The 17,089-nt window shown below is 48.0% G+C and overlaps 1 protein-coding gene across 5 annotated transcripts in view; it reads right to left on the bottom strand.

Annotated features, from left to right (window-relative positions):
• LOC119976102 (rho guanine nucleotide exchange factor 26-like) overlaps positions 1 to 17,089 on the bottom strand; it is a 233,576-nt gene that overhangs the window by 187,502 nt on the left and 28,985 nt on the right. For all 5 annotated transcript variants that reach the window (XM_038816267.1, XM_038816268.1, XM_038816266.1 and 2 more), the window contains 2 exons: positions 17,019 to 17,067; positions 4,125 to 4,291 (listed from right to left, as the gene is read on the bottom strand). In XM_038816267.1, the coding sequence (XP_038672195.1) occupies positions 4,125 to 4,291; positions 17,019 to 17,067 (216 nt within the window). The remainder of the gene's footprint in view (positions 1 to 4,124; positions 4,292 to 17,018; positions 17,068 to 17,089) is intronic.

The following is a 17,089-nucleotide window of genomic DNA, read 5'->3' as shown; positions in this document are numbered from 1 at the left end:
TCAATCTGGCTGGAGTCAGAAGACCATGACTTCAGGTCCCACTCCAATGATGCGAACACACACTTCAGTCCGACACTCTCTGTGCTGTGATGTTACGCTGACAGTGATACCCTGCGCCGGGCCGGAGAATCCCCGGGTTGGGGGGGGGGGGCGAGAATCGCGCCCCACGGCCCTGCCGCTAGCGTAACGATTCTCCCCCGCCGATTCTCGGGCGCCCGCGGGATTCCCGCCGTGCCATTCGGGGGCCGTTGGAAGTGCTCCACCCACCTCCCCCCCCCCAGGCGATTCTCCGGGCCCCGACGGGCCGAGTGGCCATCGAGTTCGGCCGAGTCCCGCTGGCGTGGGTCACTCGGATCCCACACGACGGGACCTGGAAGGTGAGTCAGCGGGGGCCCTCCTGGAGGGGGGACGGGGGGATCCGACCCGGGGGGGGGGGGGGGGGGGGGGGGGCCACGGTGGCCTGGCCCTCAATTGGGGCCTACAGATCGGCGGGCGGGCTGGTTCCATGGGGGCCTATGTTCCTCCGCACCGTGCCCCTGTACGGCTCTGCCACATTGCCCGGGGGCCAGCGCAGAGAAGGGAACCCCAGCGCATGCGCGGAATCACGCCGGCCGTAGTGCGCATGCGTGGAATCACGCCAGCCATTCCGCTCATTCGCGAACACGCACCGGCCGTTCCACGCTGGCTGGAGCTGTGGGGACCACTCCCACACTGACCTAGTCCCCTAGGAAGGGGAGCATTCCTGATTATCGGGGATAGTTGATGCCGGAGTGGTTGGCACCGCTTTTCATGCCGGCGTGGGGGCATGGCCCCATTATTGGACAATCCCACCTCATATTTCCACTGAGATATTAAGATGAGACCTTTGCAACCCGCAATGGACTCCATGGCACCATTTTGAAGATGAGCAGGAGCTATCTCCCTGTTGTCCTGGCCAATATGTAGCCCTCAATCTCAATCACTAAACCAGATTAATTGGTCACCATCTCTTTGTTGTTGTAGCGGTGTGTTCTGCACAATTTGACTGGCGTGCCTCCCATATTACAACACCGACTACACTTCAAAAGTGTACTTTGCCGGCGGTAGCACTTTGAGGTGTCCCAAGCTTGCGAAAAGTCTTCCCTTCATTCTTTAGCTAAGATTAACATGACCACACATGCTGCTGTGCAAACTCGATAGGATGGTGCAGACTCTCTCTTTCTCTTTTAGCCCAGAGACAGGGACGCCGAGGGCAGCTAAAATGTGCAATAAATGCTGACCTTGCCACAAGAACGAATAAAGAAAAATTGCTGTAGTTTACCAGCAATTGGACTAAAGAATAATCAATTCAGCGCAAATACCCCTATCAGACTCAAGTGTACCTGTGGCCTCCTGTAACAACAAAAATGTCAAACTGCTTTGCTGTGGTGCCTTTAACAAAGAAAACCATCCTAAAACTTTTCACCGGGTGGTTGTCGAACAAGCGAAGGCCAATAGGTATGATCGGGTTTTAAGCAAATTGAATAGCAGATGAGAATATAATGGGACACCACAGTGGTTAGCACTGCTGCCTCACAGCGGCAGGAGCCCGGGTTCGATTCCGCCCTCGGGCGACTGCTTGTGTGGAGTTTGCATGTTCTCCCCATGTCTGCCTGGGTTTCCTCCGGATGCTCCGCGGTGTTTCCTCCCACAGTTCAAAGATGTGCGGGTTAGGTGGATTTGTCATGATAAAATTGCCCCTTCGTGTCCAGGGATGTACATGTTAGGTGTGGTTACGGGGATTGGGCGGGGTAGTGGGCTTGGGTGGAGGCTTTTTCAGAGGGTCGGTGCAAAACCGATGGGCCAAATGGCCTCCTTCTGCTCTGTCACGATTGTACGCTTCTAAGACATGAGATTGAGTCACACGAGAAGATAGTCAAAACAGATGACCAAAAAGAGTTGGTCAAAGGGGTAGCTTTTGAAGAAAAAAAGAGAGGTTGAACGGTTTAGGGTAGAAATTCCAGTTCATTTTTCTCAAGCGTATTCACACACTGAGCTACTGCAGATATTTTTTTATTCATTCACAGGCTGCAGGTGTCACTGGCTAGGCCAACATTTATTGTCCATCCCCAATTGCCCGTGAGAAGGTGGTGGTGAGCTGCCTTCTTGAACTCTTTTAGTCCTGTGGTGTAGGTACACCCATAGTGCTGTTAGGGAGCGAGTTCGAAGACTTTGGTCCAGTGACCGTGAAGGAATGACGATACATTTCCAAGTCAGGATGGTGAGTGACTGGAGGTTTCCAGGGTTTTGTGTTCCCGTGTGTCTGCTACCCTTGTCCTTCTAGATGGTAGCGATCGTAGGCTTCATGAGCCTTAGTGAGTTCATGCAGTGAATCTTGCAGGTGAGACCCACGGCTCCTACTATGCATCGGTGGGGGAGGGTGTCAATGTTTGTGGATGGGTACCAATCAAGCAGGCTGTTTTTGATCTCTACTGGGCCATTTATGAGGTTGCAGTTGGAACCAAAGAACATATAATTCGTGGAAAGTCCAAAGATGTGCAGGTTAGGTGGATTGGTCATGCTAAATTGCCCCTTAGTGTCCAAAGGGGTTACTGGGTTATGGGAATAGGGTGGAGGCGTGGGCTTAAGTAGGAAGCTCTTTCCAAGGGCCGAATGGCCTCCTTTTGGACTGTAAATTCTATGATTCTATGACTGTAACTCCTCAGATACCTTTTTATTATTTCATGCTGTGCACTCTGTCATGTGAGAAACCCTTCAAGAAAAGTGTGTTCATCAAATGGCTGCAGTGATGTCATTGTGTGGTGGAGCTGGGCTGTCTCTCTGTCTTTTACTTTTGTTTTGAGCTGGCAGCTGCAGTAATTTTTAGTTTAGTTTTCAGAGTTGGAGAGCTGCATTCACAGCAAAACAATGTTATAATCTCTCTCTCTCTGCAATCTAAAGAATGTCTCCAAATCACTTGATGATTTCACAGTAATACCTGTTTCTGTAGAGAATTTAAACCTGCTGTCTTTATTTAAAAAGGGTTTAACTTATGGATGTTGTTTGGGAAGTTATTAAGGATTATCTATAGAGTATTGTATCTGTGGAGTTACATGTGTTGGTCGTTGATAAATTGTTCATTTATATAATATTAAATGGATTCATAGAATATACATTGTTTTGTTTAAATATACTTTTAGTTCTCTGTTGCATCACACCTGTAAAGTGGGCCCGTGTGCTCGCCATAACTAAAATCTATTAAACGTTGTGGGTCAGGTGAACTCCATGATATACCTTATGGTTCTCTAAAGTATAGCCCGTAATGACTCACATGCTTAAAAAGAAGACTGGGCCTAAAGCCTGCACACCTGACTGATGATGTCACTAGTGCTCACATGACACACTTCTTAAAGGGACACTGCCCCAACATAACATACACCAACTATAAAACATAACAGCTCTGCCCTGGATGGTGTCAAGATTTTTCAGTGCTGTTGGGAATGTTCTACATGCAATGCCTCTGGTTTTCATAGATCCCTTTTACTCACGTTATAAATGTTTGGATAACTCCACTACACTCGCAAAAGAGGATATTGGGGCAGGGTGGACTAAAGTTTGGTTTAAAGGAACATCTTAACAGAACAGAGAGAAATGGAGAACTGGGGGTTTAAAAAAGTCTTTCATGTGGCATCATTGGCTGGGCCAGCATTTAATGCCCATCCCGAATTGCCCTTGGGAACGTGGGAATTTAAGGATGGAATTCCGGAGCTTCAGACCGAGGCAGCTGAAGGCAGGGCCAACAACAAACCATGAAAACTGGAACGAACAAAAGGCCACAACTGGTGGAGCGCAGGGATCCCGGATAGGTGGAGAACTGAGGGACATTACAGAGATGGAAAGGGTGAGGCTATGGAGAGGTTGGAAAAGATAGCAAGTGGAAGTCGGCAAGCACGGAACTTGGTGCAAGTCAGGGATTGGGCAGTGGAGTTTTGGATGCGCTCTACTTTATGGAGGGAGCAAGGTGAGAAGAGTGCTCGAGTGGTCATGTCTGGAGTAGGAAGATCATGCATAAATGTGCATAATTGTGCCAATTCCCCAATTCTCTGCGACAGCACACACACTCTACTTAAACATCACAGCTTACAAGGCGAAAGATCTTCTCTTACCACAGAGAGCTGGCTCCACGAGCATCTGATTGGCTTGAACTGCACGATTATTCTATCATCTGACTTCTGCCCCTCTGCCTGCACGTTCTGATCCGAATCCTCATCAGAATCGCCGTTATTCAGCGTCAGAGCCTTTTCTTTGTAGTTCTGATAAAGAACCGCGTTCTCTGCAAAAAAAAACCTTTTGTAAATAAAAGACTTACGTGTCCATGCACCTTTCTCAATCTCAGAATGTCCCTCGTGTGCTTCAGAGCCAATGAAGTACTGTTCGAGATGTAGCCACTGTCACAATGTTGCAAACCTCGCAGCTAATTGACACCCGACAAGACGGCGCAAACTGCAAGGTGACATTGACCAGCCGCTCTGCTTCCAGAGATGTTGCATGAGTGGTAAACATTGGCCAGGACACCAGGGGAGAACACCCTGGTTTAGCTCACAAGGCTAAATCGCTGGCTTATAAAGCAGACCAAGCAGGCCAGCGGCACGGTTCGATTCCCGTACCAGCCTCCCCGGACAGGCGCCGGAATGTGGCGACTAGGGGCTTTTCACAGTAACTTCATTGAAGCCTACTCGTGACAATAAGCGATTTTCATTTCATAATGCCACAGGATCACTATATCCACACAGCCATCGGAAAATGCAGACAAGGCACAGTTCTGATGAAGAATCAGATGGACTCAAAATGTCAACTCTGCTTTGTCTCCCTACCAGATGCTACCAGACCTGCTGAGTTTTTTTCAGCATTCTCTGTTCTTGCCTCAGATTGACATAATAATCTTTATTATTGTTACAAGTAAGCTTACATTAACACTGCAATGAAGTTACTGTGAAAATTCCCTCGTCGCCACATTTCGGCGCCTGTGCAGGTACACTGAGGGAGAATTCAGAATGGCCAATTCACCTAACAGCACGTCTTTCGGGACTTGTGGGAGGAAACCGGAGCACCCGGAGGAAACCCACGCAGACACGGGGAGAACATGCAGAGTGCGATGAGAAGATGGGAGCTCTGACAGTGGAGTACTCCCTCAGTGATACACTGGGTGCAGCAACCTGCGCAGTAGGTCAGGTCTCTGGAAGAGGACTTGAACACACTCCGTGCCACCCACTAAGCCAAATCACTCAACATTAATGCCAATTCCTTCCTCGCTTTCCAAGGAGACCCTCCGACATTCTACGTTTGACGATAATGGAGAAGAGACAATTTCACACCAAGGAGTTGCCCAGGGAATCCCTATTGCTCCCTGCTTTGACAGCTGGAAATCTTTGGTTGACATTTCCACTGATCTCTTATCTCTCTCTCTCTCTCTCTCTCTCTCCCTCTCTCTTTGGGGGCATTAACTAATTTCCAATGAAAGGTTTAGCACTATGGAAACGCATGAGCTATTCTTAACTATATAGCGTTTCCACTCTGATGGAATGTATTTCTCTAGATTCCATCAGCAAACTCCAACCGCCAACTTGCACTCCTCCCACACCCGACATGTCCATCCTCAGGGTGCCTCCCCAAGGGTCAATCAGGAAGCAAAAGGATAATTCCTGATTGTTAGCCAAACCACCTTCCCCACCCCCACCCATGTCCAATGGGAACGAATAAACAAAAGTGTTCAAAGAAAACTTTAAAAACATATTTTGCTTTAGTGTCCTTATGATTTTTCTCCAAGGTTGTACTCGTAAAACACTGCACAGTAAATTATTAGTAATCTTTAGTGTCACAAGTAGACTTACATTAACACTGCAATAGAGTTACTGTGAAAATCCCCTAGTCGCAACATTCGGGCGCCTGTTCAGGTACACAGAGGGAGAATTCAGAATGTCCACATTACCCAGCATCACGTCTTTCAGGACTTGTGGGAGGAAACTGAAGCGCCCGGAGGAAACCCACGCAGACACGGGGAGAACGTGCAGACTCCGCACAGATAGTGACCCAAGCCGGGAATCGAACCTGGGACCCTGGAGCTGTGAAGCAACAGTGCTAACCACTGTGTAAACGTGCTGCCCGTTAAGCTTTCAATTCCTGGCAGGTCCAGGTCAGTCCTCGAGGGTTGGTCACCCGAATGCACTAGAGAGACTGGTTAAGTTGTGGCTGTTTCCCTTGGAGCAGAGAAGGCTGGGGGGGGGGGGGGGGGGGGGGGACCTGAATGAGGGGTATCAAATTATGAGGAGCATGGAGAGGGTGGAGAGGAAGGCAGGTTTCCTTAGCAGAAGGGGTCAATAAACAATGGTATGGATTTAAGGTAAGGGGCAAGAGGTTTAGAGAGGATGTGAGGAAAATCCTGTTCACCCAGTAGGTGGTGGGAATCTGGAACTCACTGCCTGAAAGAGTGGAAGAGGCGGGAACCCTGATAACATTTAAGAAATATTTAGATGAGCACGTGAGCACAAGGCTACGGACCAAGTGCTGGAAAATGGGATTAGTGCAATCACATCCTTCCTATAGAGTGGCGACCAGAACTGCACATAGTACTCTAACTGTGGCCTAACGAGCATTATATACAGCTCCATCATAACCTCCCTGTTCTTATATTCTATGCCTCAGCTAATAACGGCAAGTAACTAATTTGCCTTCTTAACCACCTCATCTACCTGTCCGGCTGCTTTCAGGGATCCATGGATATGCACCCCCCAAGGTCCCTCTGATCCTCTGTACTTCCTCGGGTCCTAGCAGTCATTGTGCGCTCCCTTGCCTTGTTAGTCCTCTCAAAATGCATTACCTCACACTTTTCAGGGCTAAATTCCATTTTCCATTGTTCTGCCCATCTAACCAGCCCGTATATATCATCGTGTAATCTAAAGTTTTCTCCTCACTATTTACCACATCAATTTTTGTGTCATCTGCGAGATTGCCAGGGGCTCTTAGCTTCTTGGCCAGATTCCCATGCGAAACCTCACCAAAAACCTTGCTGAAGTCCAGGTAGACTACATCAACTGCACTACTCTCATCTACACATCTAGTCACCTCCTCGAAAAAGTCAATTAAATTTGTAAGACATGACAGTCCAAAGATGTGCAGGTTAGGTGGATTGGCCATGCTAAATTGCCCTTAGGTTAGATGGGGTTGTTGGGTTATGGGGATGTGGGATTATGTAGGGTGCTCTTTCCAAAAGCCAGTGCAGACTTGATAGGCCGAATAGCCTCCTTCTGCACTGTAAATTCTATGATCTATGATTTGATCGCCCTGTGATGTAGCCAAGTTGACTATCCTTGATTAATCCTTGCCTCCCCAAGTGGAGATTAATTCTGTCGCTCAGAATTTTTCTGTAAATTCCCCTACCACTAAAATTAGACTAACTGGCCTGTTAGTTCCTGGTTTATCCCTACCACCCTTCTTGACTAATGGTACCACAGTAGCTGTCCTTCAGTCCTCCGGCACCTAATTAGAAGACATAAAAATAGGAGCAGGAGTTGGCCAGTCGGCCGTTCTGGCCAGTCGGCCATTCAAGCCCGTTCTGCCATTCATGGCTGGTCATCCAAATCCCCTTTCCCCCATATCCTTTGATCCCTTAGCCTTAAGTGCGATATCTAACTGCTTCTAATTGGAAGAGCTTGTTTAGCTCAGTGGGCTAGGCTGCTGGCTTGTGATGCAGAACAAGGCCAGCAGCGCAGCTTCAATTCTCGCACCAGTTTACCCGAATAGGCACGATAATGTGGCCACTCGGGGCTTTTCACAGCAATTTAATACTTGTGACAATAAAAGATGATTATTATCATTCTTGAAACCATACAATGTTTTGGACTCAACCACTTCCTATGGTAAGGAATGCATTGTTCTTTAAAAGAGCTGGCAAAACATGATGGACTGAATGGCTTCCTGTGCTCGAAAAACATAAAAACACAAGAAACTGAAGCTGGAGTCTGGCCTTTGAACCGGTTCCATCATTCAATAAGGTCATGGCTGATCTGATCCTGACTTCAACTCCACATTCCACACAAGATGTCATAACCCTTGACTCCTCTAACGTTCAGGAATCTATCTCAGCTTTAGGGGCTGGTTTAGCACGCTGGGCTAAATCGCTGGCTTTTAAAGCAGACCAAGGCAGGCCAGCAGCACGGTTCAATTCCCATACCAGCCTCCCCGAACAGGCGCCGGAATGTGGCGACTAGGGGCTTTTCACAGTAACTTCATTGAAGCCTACTCGTGACAATAAGCGATTTTCATTCAGTGATCCAGCGACCTTTATCCTAAGATCCAAAGATGTGCAGGTTGGGTGGGGTTACGGGGTTAGGGCGGGGGACTGGGCCTCGGTAGGGTGCTCTTTCAGAGGGTCGGTGCAGACGTGATGGGCCGAATGGTCTCCTTCTGCATTGTAGAGATTCCATGGATTCTATGAGAGAAGAAATTCCTCATCTCCGATATAAATGGGAGACCCCTCATTCTGAAACCGAGTCCCTGAGTTCTAGATTCTCTCAGGAGGTGAATCATTGTCTCAACAGCCCCCCTTTCAAAGTCCCCTCAGAATCTTACATGTTTCAATAAGATCATTTGTCGTTCTTCTAAACTCCAATGAATGTAGGCCGAACCTGCTCAACCTTTCCTCGTAAGCCAACCCTGCCACCCCAGGAACCAAACAAGTTAACCGTGTTTGAATTTTGCCCAATGCGTCCTTCCTTAAATAATGAGACCAATACTCTAGGTAAAACCCTGTGCAGTTAGAGCAATACCTTCCTACTTTCATTCTCCAACCCCTTGGAATAAAGGCCAACATTCCATTCGCCTCCCTAATTACTTGCTGTACCTGCGTGCTAACTTTTTGTGTTTGTTTTCTCTGTGTTAGGCAGCAACAGTAAACAGGGCGAAGCACTGGTGAATGACAAAGGGCTGTGTTCTCCGTAAGAGGGAACTATTTAGAATCTGCACCAGTAGAATGATAACAAATTAACTCGATTGCTGGCACCCGTGTTGGAGGCGTGTGCAGTGTGCTACATATCAATTACACGGTTCACTGAGGTTCTTTGCTAAACAGAAAGTAACTCTGGAGAGAACATGGTGTACCTAACTGCTGGACCAGACCCAGGTAGCCATTGCTTACAGTAAGACGGCTTATGCAGTTTTGCCATAGGGTTCCTTCATGGGTCGCGCAGCCCTCCGAAACAAATCTACACAAAATATTTCTGAGGCACAAAAGCCACGTCAACACCATCACAACCACGTCACCTCGAGGCGAGCTACTGATACATTTTGAAACCACGCCATTTAGTTTCTATTCTGCCTGGCCAAGCTTGCCTTTGTACTATTCGAAAGTAACAGTTAATATCATTGAAACTCCCTTCGTATCAACACATTAAACAAAAGCAAGGAGCAGGGGATTAGGAGCAGGCCATTCAGCCCTTCAAACCTGTTCCGCCATTCGAACAGATCAAGGCTGATCTGGATCTCAAATACATCTCCCACACTGTCCCTAAGAACCAAAAGTGCTCTGATTTCGAAAAGTACCCATCTATTGCAGATTTTAAATTTCCAATTGGCACACAAAGGTGTGCGGTTTGGGTGCATTGGCCATTTGGTGTTCAGGGATATTCAGGTTAGTTTGCCAGGGATAGGGGTGGGTGGGAGAATGGTCTTGGGCAGAGTAATTCTTTGAAGGGTCTGTGCAGATGTGATGGGCCAAATGGCCTCCTGCACTGTAGGGATTCTATGAATTGGCAAAACAGTTTTTAAGTGAGTGCGTTCCAGATTTCCATTACCTTCGGGGGGGGGGGGGGGGGGGGAAGAGGCTCTGCCTGACATCATAGAATCATAGAATTTACAGTGCAGAAGGAGGCCATTTGGCCCATCGAGTCTGCACCAACCCTTGGAAAGAGCACCCTACCCAAGCCCACACTTGCATCCTATTCCCGTAACCCAGTAACCCCACCCCACCTTTTGGACACAAAGGGCAATTTAGCATGGCCAAACCACATAACCTGCACATCTTTGGACTGTGGGAGGAAACCGGAGCACCCAGATGAAACCCACGCAGACACAGGGAGAACATGCAGACTCCGCACAGACAGTGACCCAAGCTGGGAATCGAACCTGGGACCCTGGAGCTGTGAAGCAACTGTGCTAACCACTGTGCTCACCCCAAAGAGTTTCTGTTTTGGACTTCCCCAATCAGAGGGAGCCAAAATGGTTTCTGCCTATCCACCCTGTCAAATTCTTTAATTATGCTAAACATTTAATTTGCAGCACACTACCAGGGCCTTGGTGAGGGCACACGGTTCAATTCCTGTAACAGCCTCCCCGAACAGGCGCCCGAATGTGGCGACTGGGGGCTTTTCACAGTAACTTCATTTGAAGCCTACTTGTGACAATAAGCGATTTTCATTTTATTTCATTTCACCCGGAGCATTGTGTGCAATTTTGATCTCATTATCGGACGAAGGATGTTCTTGCTCCAGAGGGAGTGCAGCAAAGGTTTACCAGACTGATTCCTGGGCTGGCGGGGCTGACGTGTGAGGGGAGACTGAATTTGTTAGGATTATATTCACTGGGGTTGAGAAGAATGAGGGGGGATCTCATAGAAACCTATAAAATTCTAAGAGAACTAGACAGGGTAGATGCAGGAAGGATGTTCCCGACGGTGGGGAGTTCAGAACCAGGAATCACAGTCTGAGGATTCAGGATGGACCATTTAGGACAGGGATGAGGAGAAAATTCTTCACCCAGACAGTGGTCGGCCTGCGGAATTTGTTACCACAGGATGTAGTTGAGGTAAAGGCATTGCATATTTTCAAGAAGCAGTTAGGTATAGCAGTTAGGACGAAGGGGACCAAAGGATACGGGGCAAAAAGTTGGATTAGGCTGTTGAGTTTGATGATCAGCCCTGACCATAATGTTGTTTAAAGCTGATTCCCAGCTTGGGTCACTGTCTGTGCGGAGTCTGCACGTTCTCCCCGTGTCTGCGGGGGTTTCCTCCGGGTGCTCCGGTTTCCCCCCACAGTCCAGAGGCTGTTTAGCACAGGGCTAAATCGCTGGTTTTGAAAGCAGACCAAGGTAGGCCAACAGCACGGTTCAATTCCCGTAACAGGCGCCGGAATGTGGTGACTAAGGGCTTTTCACAGTAACTTCATTTGAAGCCTACTTGTGGCAATAAGCGATTTTCATTTCATTTCATAATGAATGGTGGAGCAGGCTCAAAGGGCTGAATGGCCTTCTCCTGCTCCTATTGTCTATGGTTCTTTGTTTCCACCAGATTGAACCCCAGAAGGAAAAATAAACATTTCACATCAGAATTCTAATTTCCCCCTTTTACTGTATTTTCCCTCCGGGAGCAGAAAACCTTTGGGTTTTGTTTGCTCCAAGTGGGGAGATACAGCAGGGAGCTTGAGCGAGGCACTGGAAATGATTAACCAGGTGGATTTTGTGATGGGGCTGATCTCCTGCCCCATCCACTTTAAGCAGGAAGGCAGGTCAGCACAGTGGTTAGCACTGCTGCTTCACAGCGCCAGGGACCCGGGTTCAATTCCCGCCTCGGGTGACTGTCTGTGTGGAGTCTGCACGTTCTCCCCGAGTCTGCGTGGGTTTCCTCCGGGCGCTCCATTTTCCTCCCACAGTCCAAAGATGTACAGGTTGGGTGGGGTTACGGGGATGGGATGGGGGAGTGGCCTAGGTAGGGGTCTCCTTCAGAGGGTCAGTGCAGACCCGATGGGCCGAAATGCCTCCTTCTGCACCGTAAAAAAGAAAACAAGACAAATGTTTACCCCACTGAGGTGTCAGAAATATAAGTCAGAGATGTCTGGTAACACATTGGTGATCCATATCCACTGGACTGCAGCCGAGTATCTAGTCTGCGCTGACCCTCTGAAGGAGAACTTGACCTAGGCCACTTTCCCACCCCATCTCTCTGGCGGCGGTGCCTCTTCAGGGGAGCACGGTGATTTGTGTTGCCTGCTACTGTGGCGTTCATGGAGAATGAGTACAAGCAGCTCGATGGCACGGTTTTCCTGCTCAGTGAGTCCTACCCGCCGCCTCATTTTGGCGAGTGTGTAAAGAGGGTGTGTGGAGATGCGGGCAAGGGAGGCGAGCGGGCAGCTGATGGGCTTTGATCCCTGAAAAACCACGGTCATCTTTCACCTCGATGAAATTACAAAATCCTCGGCCAAAAATCATGGGTCAACACTTACACGGGGATATCCGGTCAGTGTAAAGTGCTTTGACATGTCTTTGGCTTTGTGAATGGAGCTATATAAATGCAAGTCTTTCTTTTGATTTACAACACATTCAAAGCTTGCCCTAGAAGTAAGATATTTTTAATATGCTGACAATATCCCTGTCGACCTTTTCGCACTTTGAGTAACAGGTTGGGTGGGGTTACGGGGATGGGATGGGGGAGTGGCCTAGGTAGGGGTCTCCTTCAGAGGGTCAGTGCAGCTATGCTGTTGGGAATGGGTGGCGGATTTGGGGATGTGGGGGTGTTGTCGGGATATTGTATTCATAATAGGGTGAAAGATTTTGGAAAGCAATGTGTGAAGTGATTTCCACCTCTCCTCCAGAGAAGGTGAATCCATTTGAATTGGTCGATCGAAAATAAATCATAAGCTCCTTGCTTGATCCTCTGTAATTTGATAAATAAACAACTTGATCCTTTCACATGTGTGAATGGATCACAGAGAAAGCAATTCCTCATCCTGGCTGCCCATTATTTAATGGGACTCGGTTCTTGCTAAAGGTCAAAACCTTGTGGAATTTAAGCAAGACATTTATGTGTAAGCCATACAAATTCATTGCTTGCAAGAGCAGGTCAGGGGCTGGGAATTTTACAATGGGTAACTCACCCCTAACTCCCGAAAGCCTGTCCACAATCCACAGGACACAATCTAGTGTCCACTTGCCTGGATAAGTGCCACTCCAACAACACCATCCAGGACAAAGCAGCTCGCTTGCTCTGCACCCCATCCACCAGCTCGAACATCCACTCCTACCACTACCGACGCACAGTGGCAACAGTGCATACAAGATGCACAGCAGCAACTTTGCCAAGGCTCCTTCGACAGCACCTCCGAGATCCGTGACCTCTACCACCGAGAAGGACAAGAGCAGCAGATATATGGGAACGCCACCACCTGCAAGTTCCCCCTGCTTATAAAGGCTAGCACACCATATGCCTTCTTAACAGCCCTATTAACCTGGGTGGCAACTTTCAGGGATTTATGTACCTGGATGCCGAGATCTCTCTGTTCATCTACACTACCAAGAATCTTGCCATTAGCCCAGTACTCTGCATTCCTGTTACTCCTTCCAAAGTGAACTACCTCACACTTTTCCGCATTAAACTCCATCTGCCACCTCTCAGCCCAGCTCTGCAGCCTATCTATGTCCCTCTGTATCCTATAACATCCTTCAGCACTATCCACAACTCCACCGACCTTCGTGTCATCTGCAAATTTACTAACCCATCCTTCTACACCCTCTTCCAGGTCATTTATAAAAATGACAAACAGCAGTGGCCCCAAAACAGATCCTTGCGGTACACCACTAGTGACTGAACTCCAGGATGAACATTTGCCATCAACCACCACCCTCTGTCTTCTTTCAGCTAGCCAATTACTGATCCAAACCGCTAAATCACCTTCAATTCCATACTTCCTTATTTTCTGCAATAGCCTACCGTGGGGAACCTTATCAAACGCCTTACTGAAATCCATATACACCACATCAACAGCTTTACCCTGATCCACCTGTTTGGTCACCTTCTCAAAAAACTCAATAAGGTTTGTGAGGCATGACCTACCCTTCACAAAACCGTGTTGACTATCACTAATCAACTTGTTCTTTTCAAGATGATTATAAACCCTATCTCTTATAACCTTTTCCAACATTTTACCCACAACCGAAGTAAGGCTCACAGGTCTATAATTACCAGGGTTGTCTCTACTCCCCTTCTTGAACAAGGGGACAACATTTGCTATCCTCCAGTCTTCCGGCACTATTCCTGTCGACAAAGACGACATAAAGATCAAGGACAAAGGCTCTGCAATCTCCTCCCTGGCTTCCCAGAGAATCCTAGGATAAATCCCATCTGGCCCAGGGGACTTATCTATTTTGACATTTTCCAAAATTGCTAACACCTCCTCCTTATGAACCTCAATTCCATCTAGCCTGGTCGACTGAACCTGAGTGTTCTCCTCGACAACATTGTCTTTCTCCAGTGTAAACACTGACGAAAAATATCCATTTAACGCTTCCCCTATCTCCTCTGATTCCACACACAACTTTCCACTACTATCCTTGATTGGCCCTAATCTTACTCTAGTCATTCTTTTGTTCCTGATATACCTATAGAAAGCCTTAGGGTTTTCCTTGATCCTATTCGCCAATGACTTTTCGTGTCCTCTCCTCGCTCTTCTTAACTCTCCCTTTAGGTCCTTCCTGGCTAACTTGTAACTCTCAAGTGCCCTAACTGAGCCTTCATGTCTCATCCTAACATAAGCCTTCTTCTTCCTCTTGACAAGTGCTTCAACTTCCTTAGTAAACCACGGTTCCCTTGCTCGACAACTTCCTCCCTGCCTGACAGGTACATACTTATCAAGGACATGCAGTAGCTGTTCCTTGAGAAAGCTGCACATTTCGATTGTACCCATCCCCTGCAGTTTTCTTCCCCATCCTATACATCCTAAATCTTGCCGAATAGCATCATAATTGCCTTTCCCCCAGCTATAATTCTTGCCTTGCGGTATATACCTATCCCTGCCCATTGCTAAAGTAAACATAACCGAGTTGTGATCACTATCACCAAAGTGCTCACCTACATCTAAATCTAACACCTGGCCGGGTTCATTACCCAGTACCAAATCCAATGTGGCCTCGCCCCTTGTTGGCCTGTCTAAATACTGTGTCAGAAAACCCTCCTGCACACACTGCACAAAAACTGACCCATCTATAGTACTCGAACTATAGTATTTCCAGTCAATATTTGGAAAGTTAAAGTCCCCCATAACAACTACCCTGTTACTCTCGCTCCTGTCGAGAATCATCTTTGCAATCCTTTCCTCTACATCTCTGGAACTATTCGGAGGTCTATAGACAACTCCCAACAGGGTGACCTCTCCTCTACTGTTCCTAACCTCGGCCCATACTGCCTCAGTAGACGAGTCTTCAAGTGTCCTTTCTACTGCCGTAATACTTTCCTTGATTAACAATGCCCCCCTCTTTTACCATCTTCTCTGTTCTTACAGAAACATCTAAATTCTGGAACCTGCAACAACCATTCCTGTCCCTACTCTACCCATGTCTCCGAAATCGCCACAACATCGAGATCCCAGGTACCAACCCATGCTGCAAGCTCACCCACCTTATTCCGGATGCTCCAGGCGTTGAAGTAGACACACTTCAAACCAGCGTCCTGCTTGCCGGTGCCCTCTTTCGAACTTTTAACCCTATCCCTGACCTCACTACTCTCAACATCCTGTACACTGGGACTACAATTTAGGTTCCCAACCCCCTGCTGAATTAGTTTAAACCCCCCCCGAAGAGCACTAGCAAATCTCCCCCCCAGGATATTGGTACCCCTCTGGTTCAGGTGAAGACCATCCTGTTTGTAGAGGTCCCACCTACCCCAGAATGAGCCCCAATTATCCAGGAAACCAAAACCCTCCCTCCTGCACCATCCCTGTAGCCACGTGTTCAACTCCTCTCTCTCCTTATTTCTCACTTCGCTAGCACATGGCACGGGTAACAACCCAGAGATAACAACTCTGTTTGTTCTAGCTCTCGGCTTCCACCCTAGCTCCCTGAATTTCTGTCTCAAATCCCCATCTCTCTTCCTACCTATGTCGTTGGTACCTATGTGGACCACGACTTGGGGCTGCTCCCCCTCCCCCTTAAGGATCCCAAAAACACGATCAGAGACATCACGAACCCTGGCACCTGGGAGGCAACACACCAACCGTGAGTCTCTTTCGTTCCCACAGAACCTCCTGTCTGTTCCTCTAACTATGGAGTCCCCAATGACAAGTGCTCTGTTCCTCTTCTCCCTTCCCTTCTGAGCAACAGGGACAGACTCTGTGCCAGAGACCTGTGCCCTATTGCTTACCCCTGGTAAGTCGTCCCCCGCAACAGTATCCAAAACGGTATACTTGTTATTAAAGTTGGCGTTGCCTGCAATGCCCGCATCCAAGGAATGAATAAAACAAAAATCCTGAGGACAATTAGATCAGCTAATTAGTAAGTACATGCAGAGGTCAATTAGGGACATCCTGAGCCAATATTATTCTTGAGATAAGAACATAAGAAGTAGGAGCAGCATTAGGCAATTCAGCCCTTCGAGCCAACTCCATCATTTAGTACGATCATGGCTGATCTCTCAGCCTCAACCCCACTTTCCCGCCCGTTCCCTATATCCCTTCAGCCCATTACTAATTAAAAATCTGTCATTTGCACTTCAGTTTGTGTGAAATCTGGTTTGGGCCAAAGATCAGCTTGCGGAGCATCACATCAGCTTTTTCTTGCGAAGGTGGTTGGCAATAGACTTCAAAAGGAGATAACGGAAAATTTACTTTGCCACCCTTTCCAGAGCTTTAGGTCTGAACACCGTCATGGTTTTAAGTTTATCGACACCTTTCCTCCCAGTGAGTTTAAGTGACCGCTGCACACTGGCTCATCCAGACGAGAAAGTGGCCGAATTCTGCGCTCGTCGGGATTCAATTTTCCCGCCGGCTGCGCACCTCCACCAGCGGCGGAGTGGGGTGGTTACATTTGGGAAATCCCATTGACAATCGGCCGGTTGATGGAATCCCACCAGCGAACGGTGCGCGGCCGATAAACACGGGTCCGGCGGACCGTCCCGCCCAGTGCTCCCCGTGAAAGTTTGCATTGTGAGCAGTCGTTTCTCACTCATTAACCTGGCCTCAGTCACAAACACTTGCATTATGATGAACAATACACCATTAACGGCAAAAGATTAACCCAGTAGTTACCTTCCCCATCGAACGGGCCCTGCGCAGGCAGCTGCTTCTTCTCATATTCCTTTTGGCAGAAGAGAAAAATA

This window comes from Scyliorhinus canicula, chromosome 13 (genome assembly GCF_902713615.1).
Source record: "Scyliorhinus canicula chromosome 13, sScyCan1.1, whole genome shotgun sequence".
In the NCBI taxonomy this organism is placed as follows: Eukaryota; Metazoa; Chordata; class Chondrichthyes; order Carcharhiniformes; family Scyliorhinidae; genus Scyliorhinus; species Scyliorhinus canicula.
Note: the sequence above shows the minus strand (reverse complement) of the source record. Positions and strands in the feature narration are given on the sequence as shown.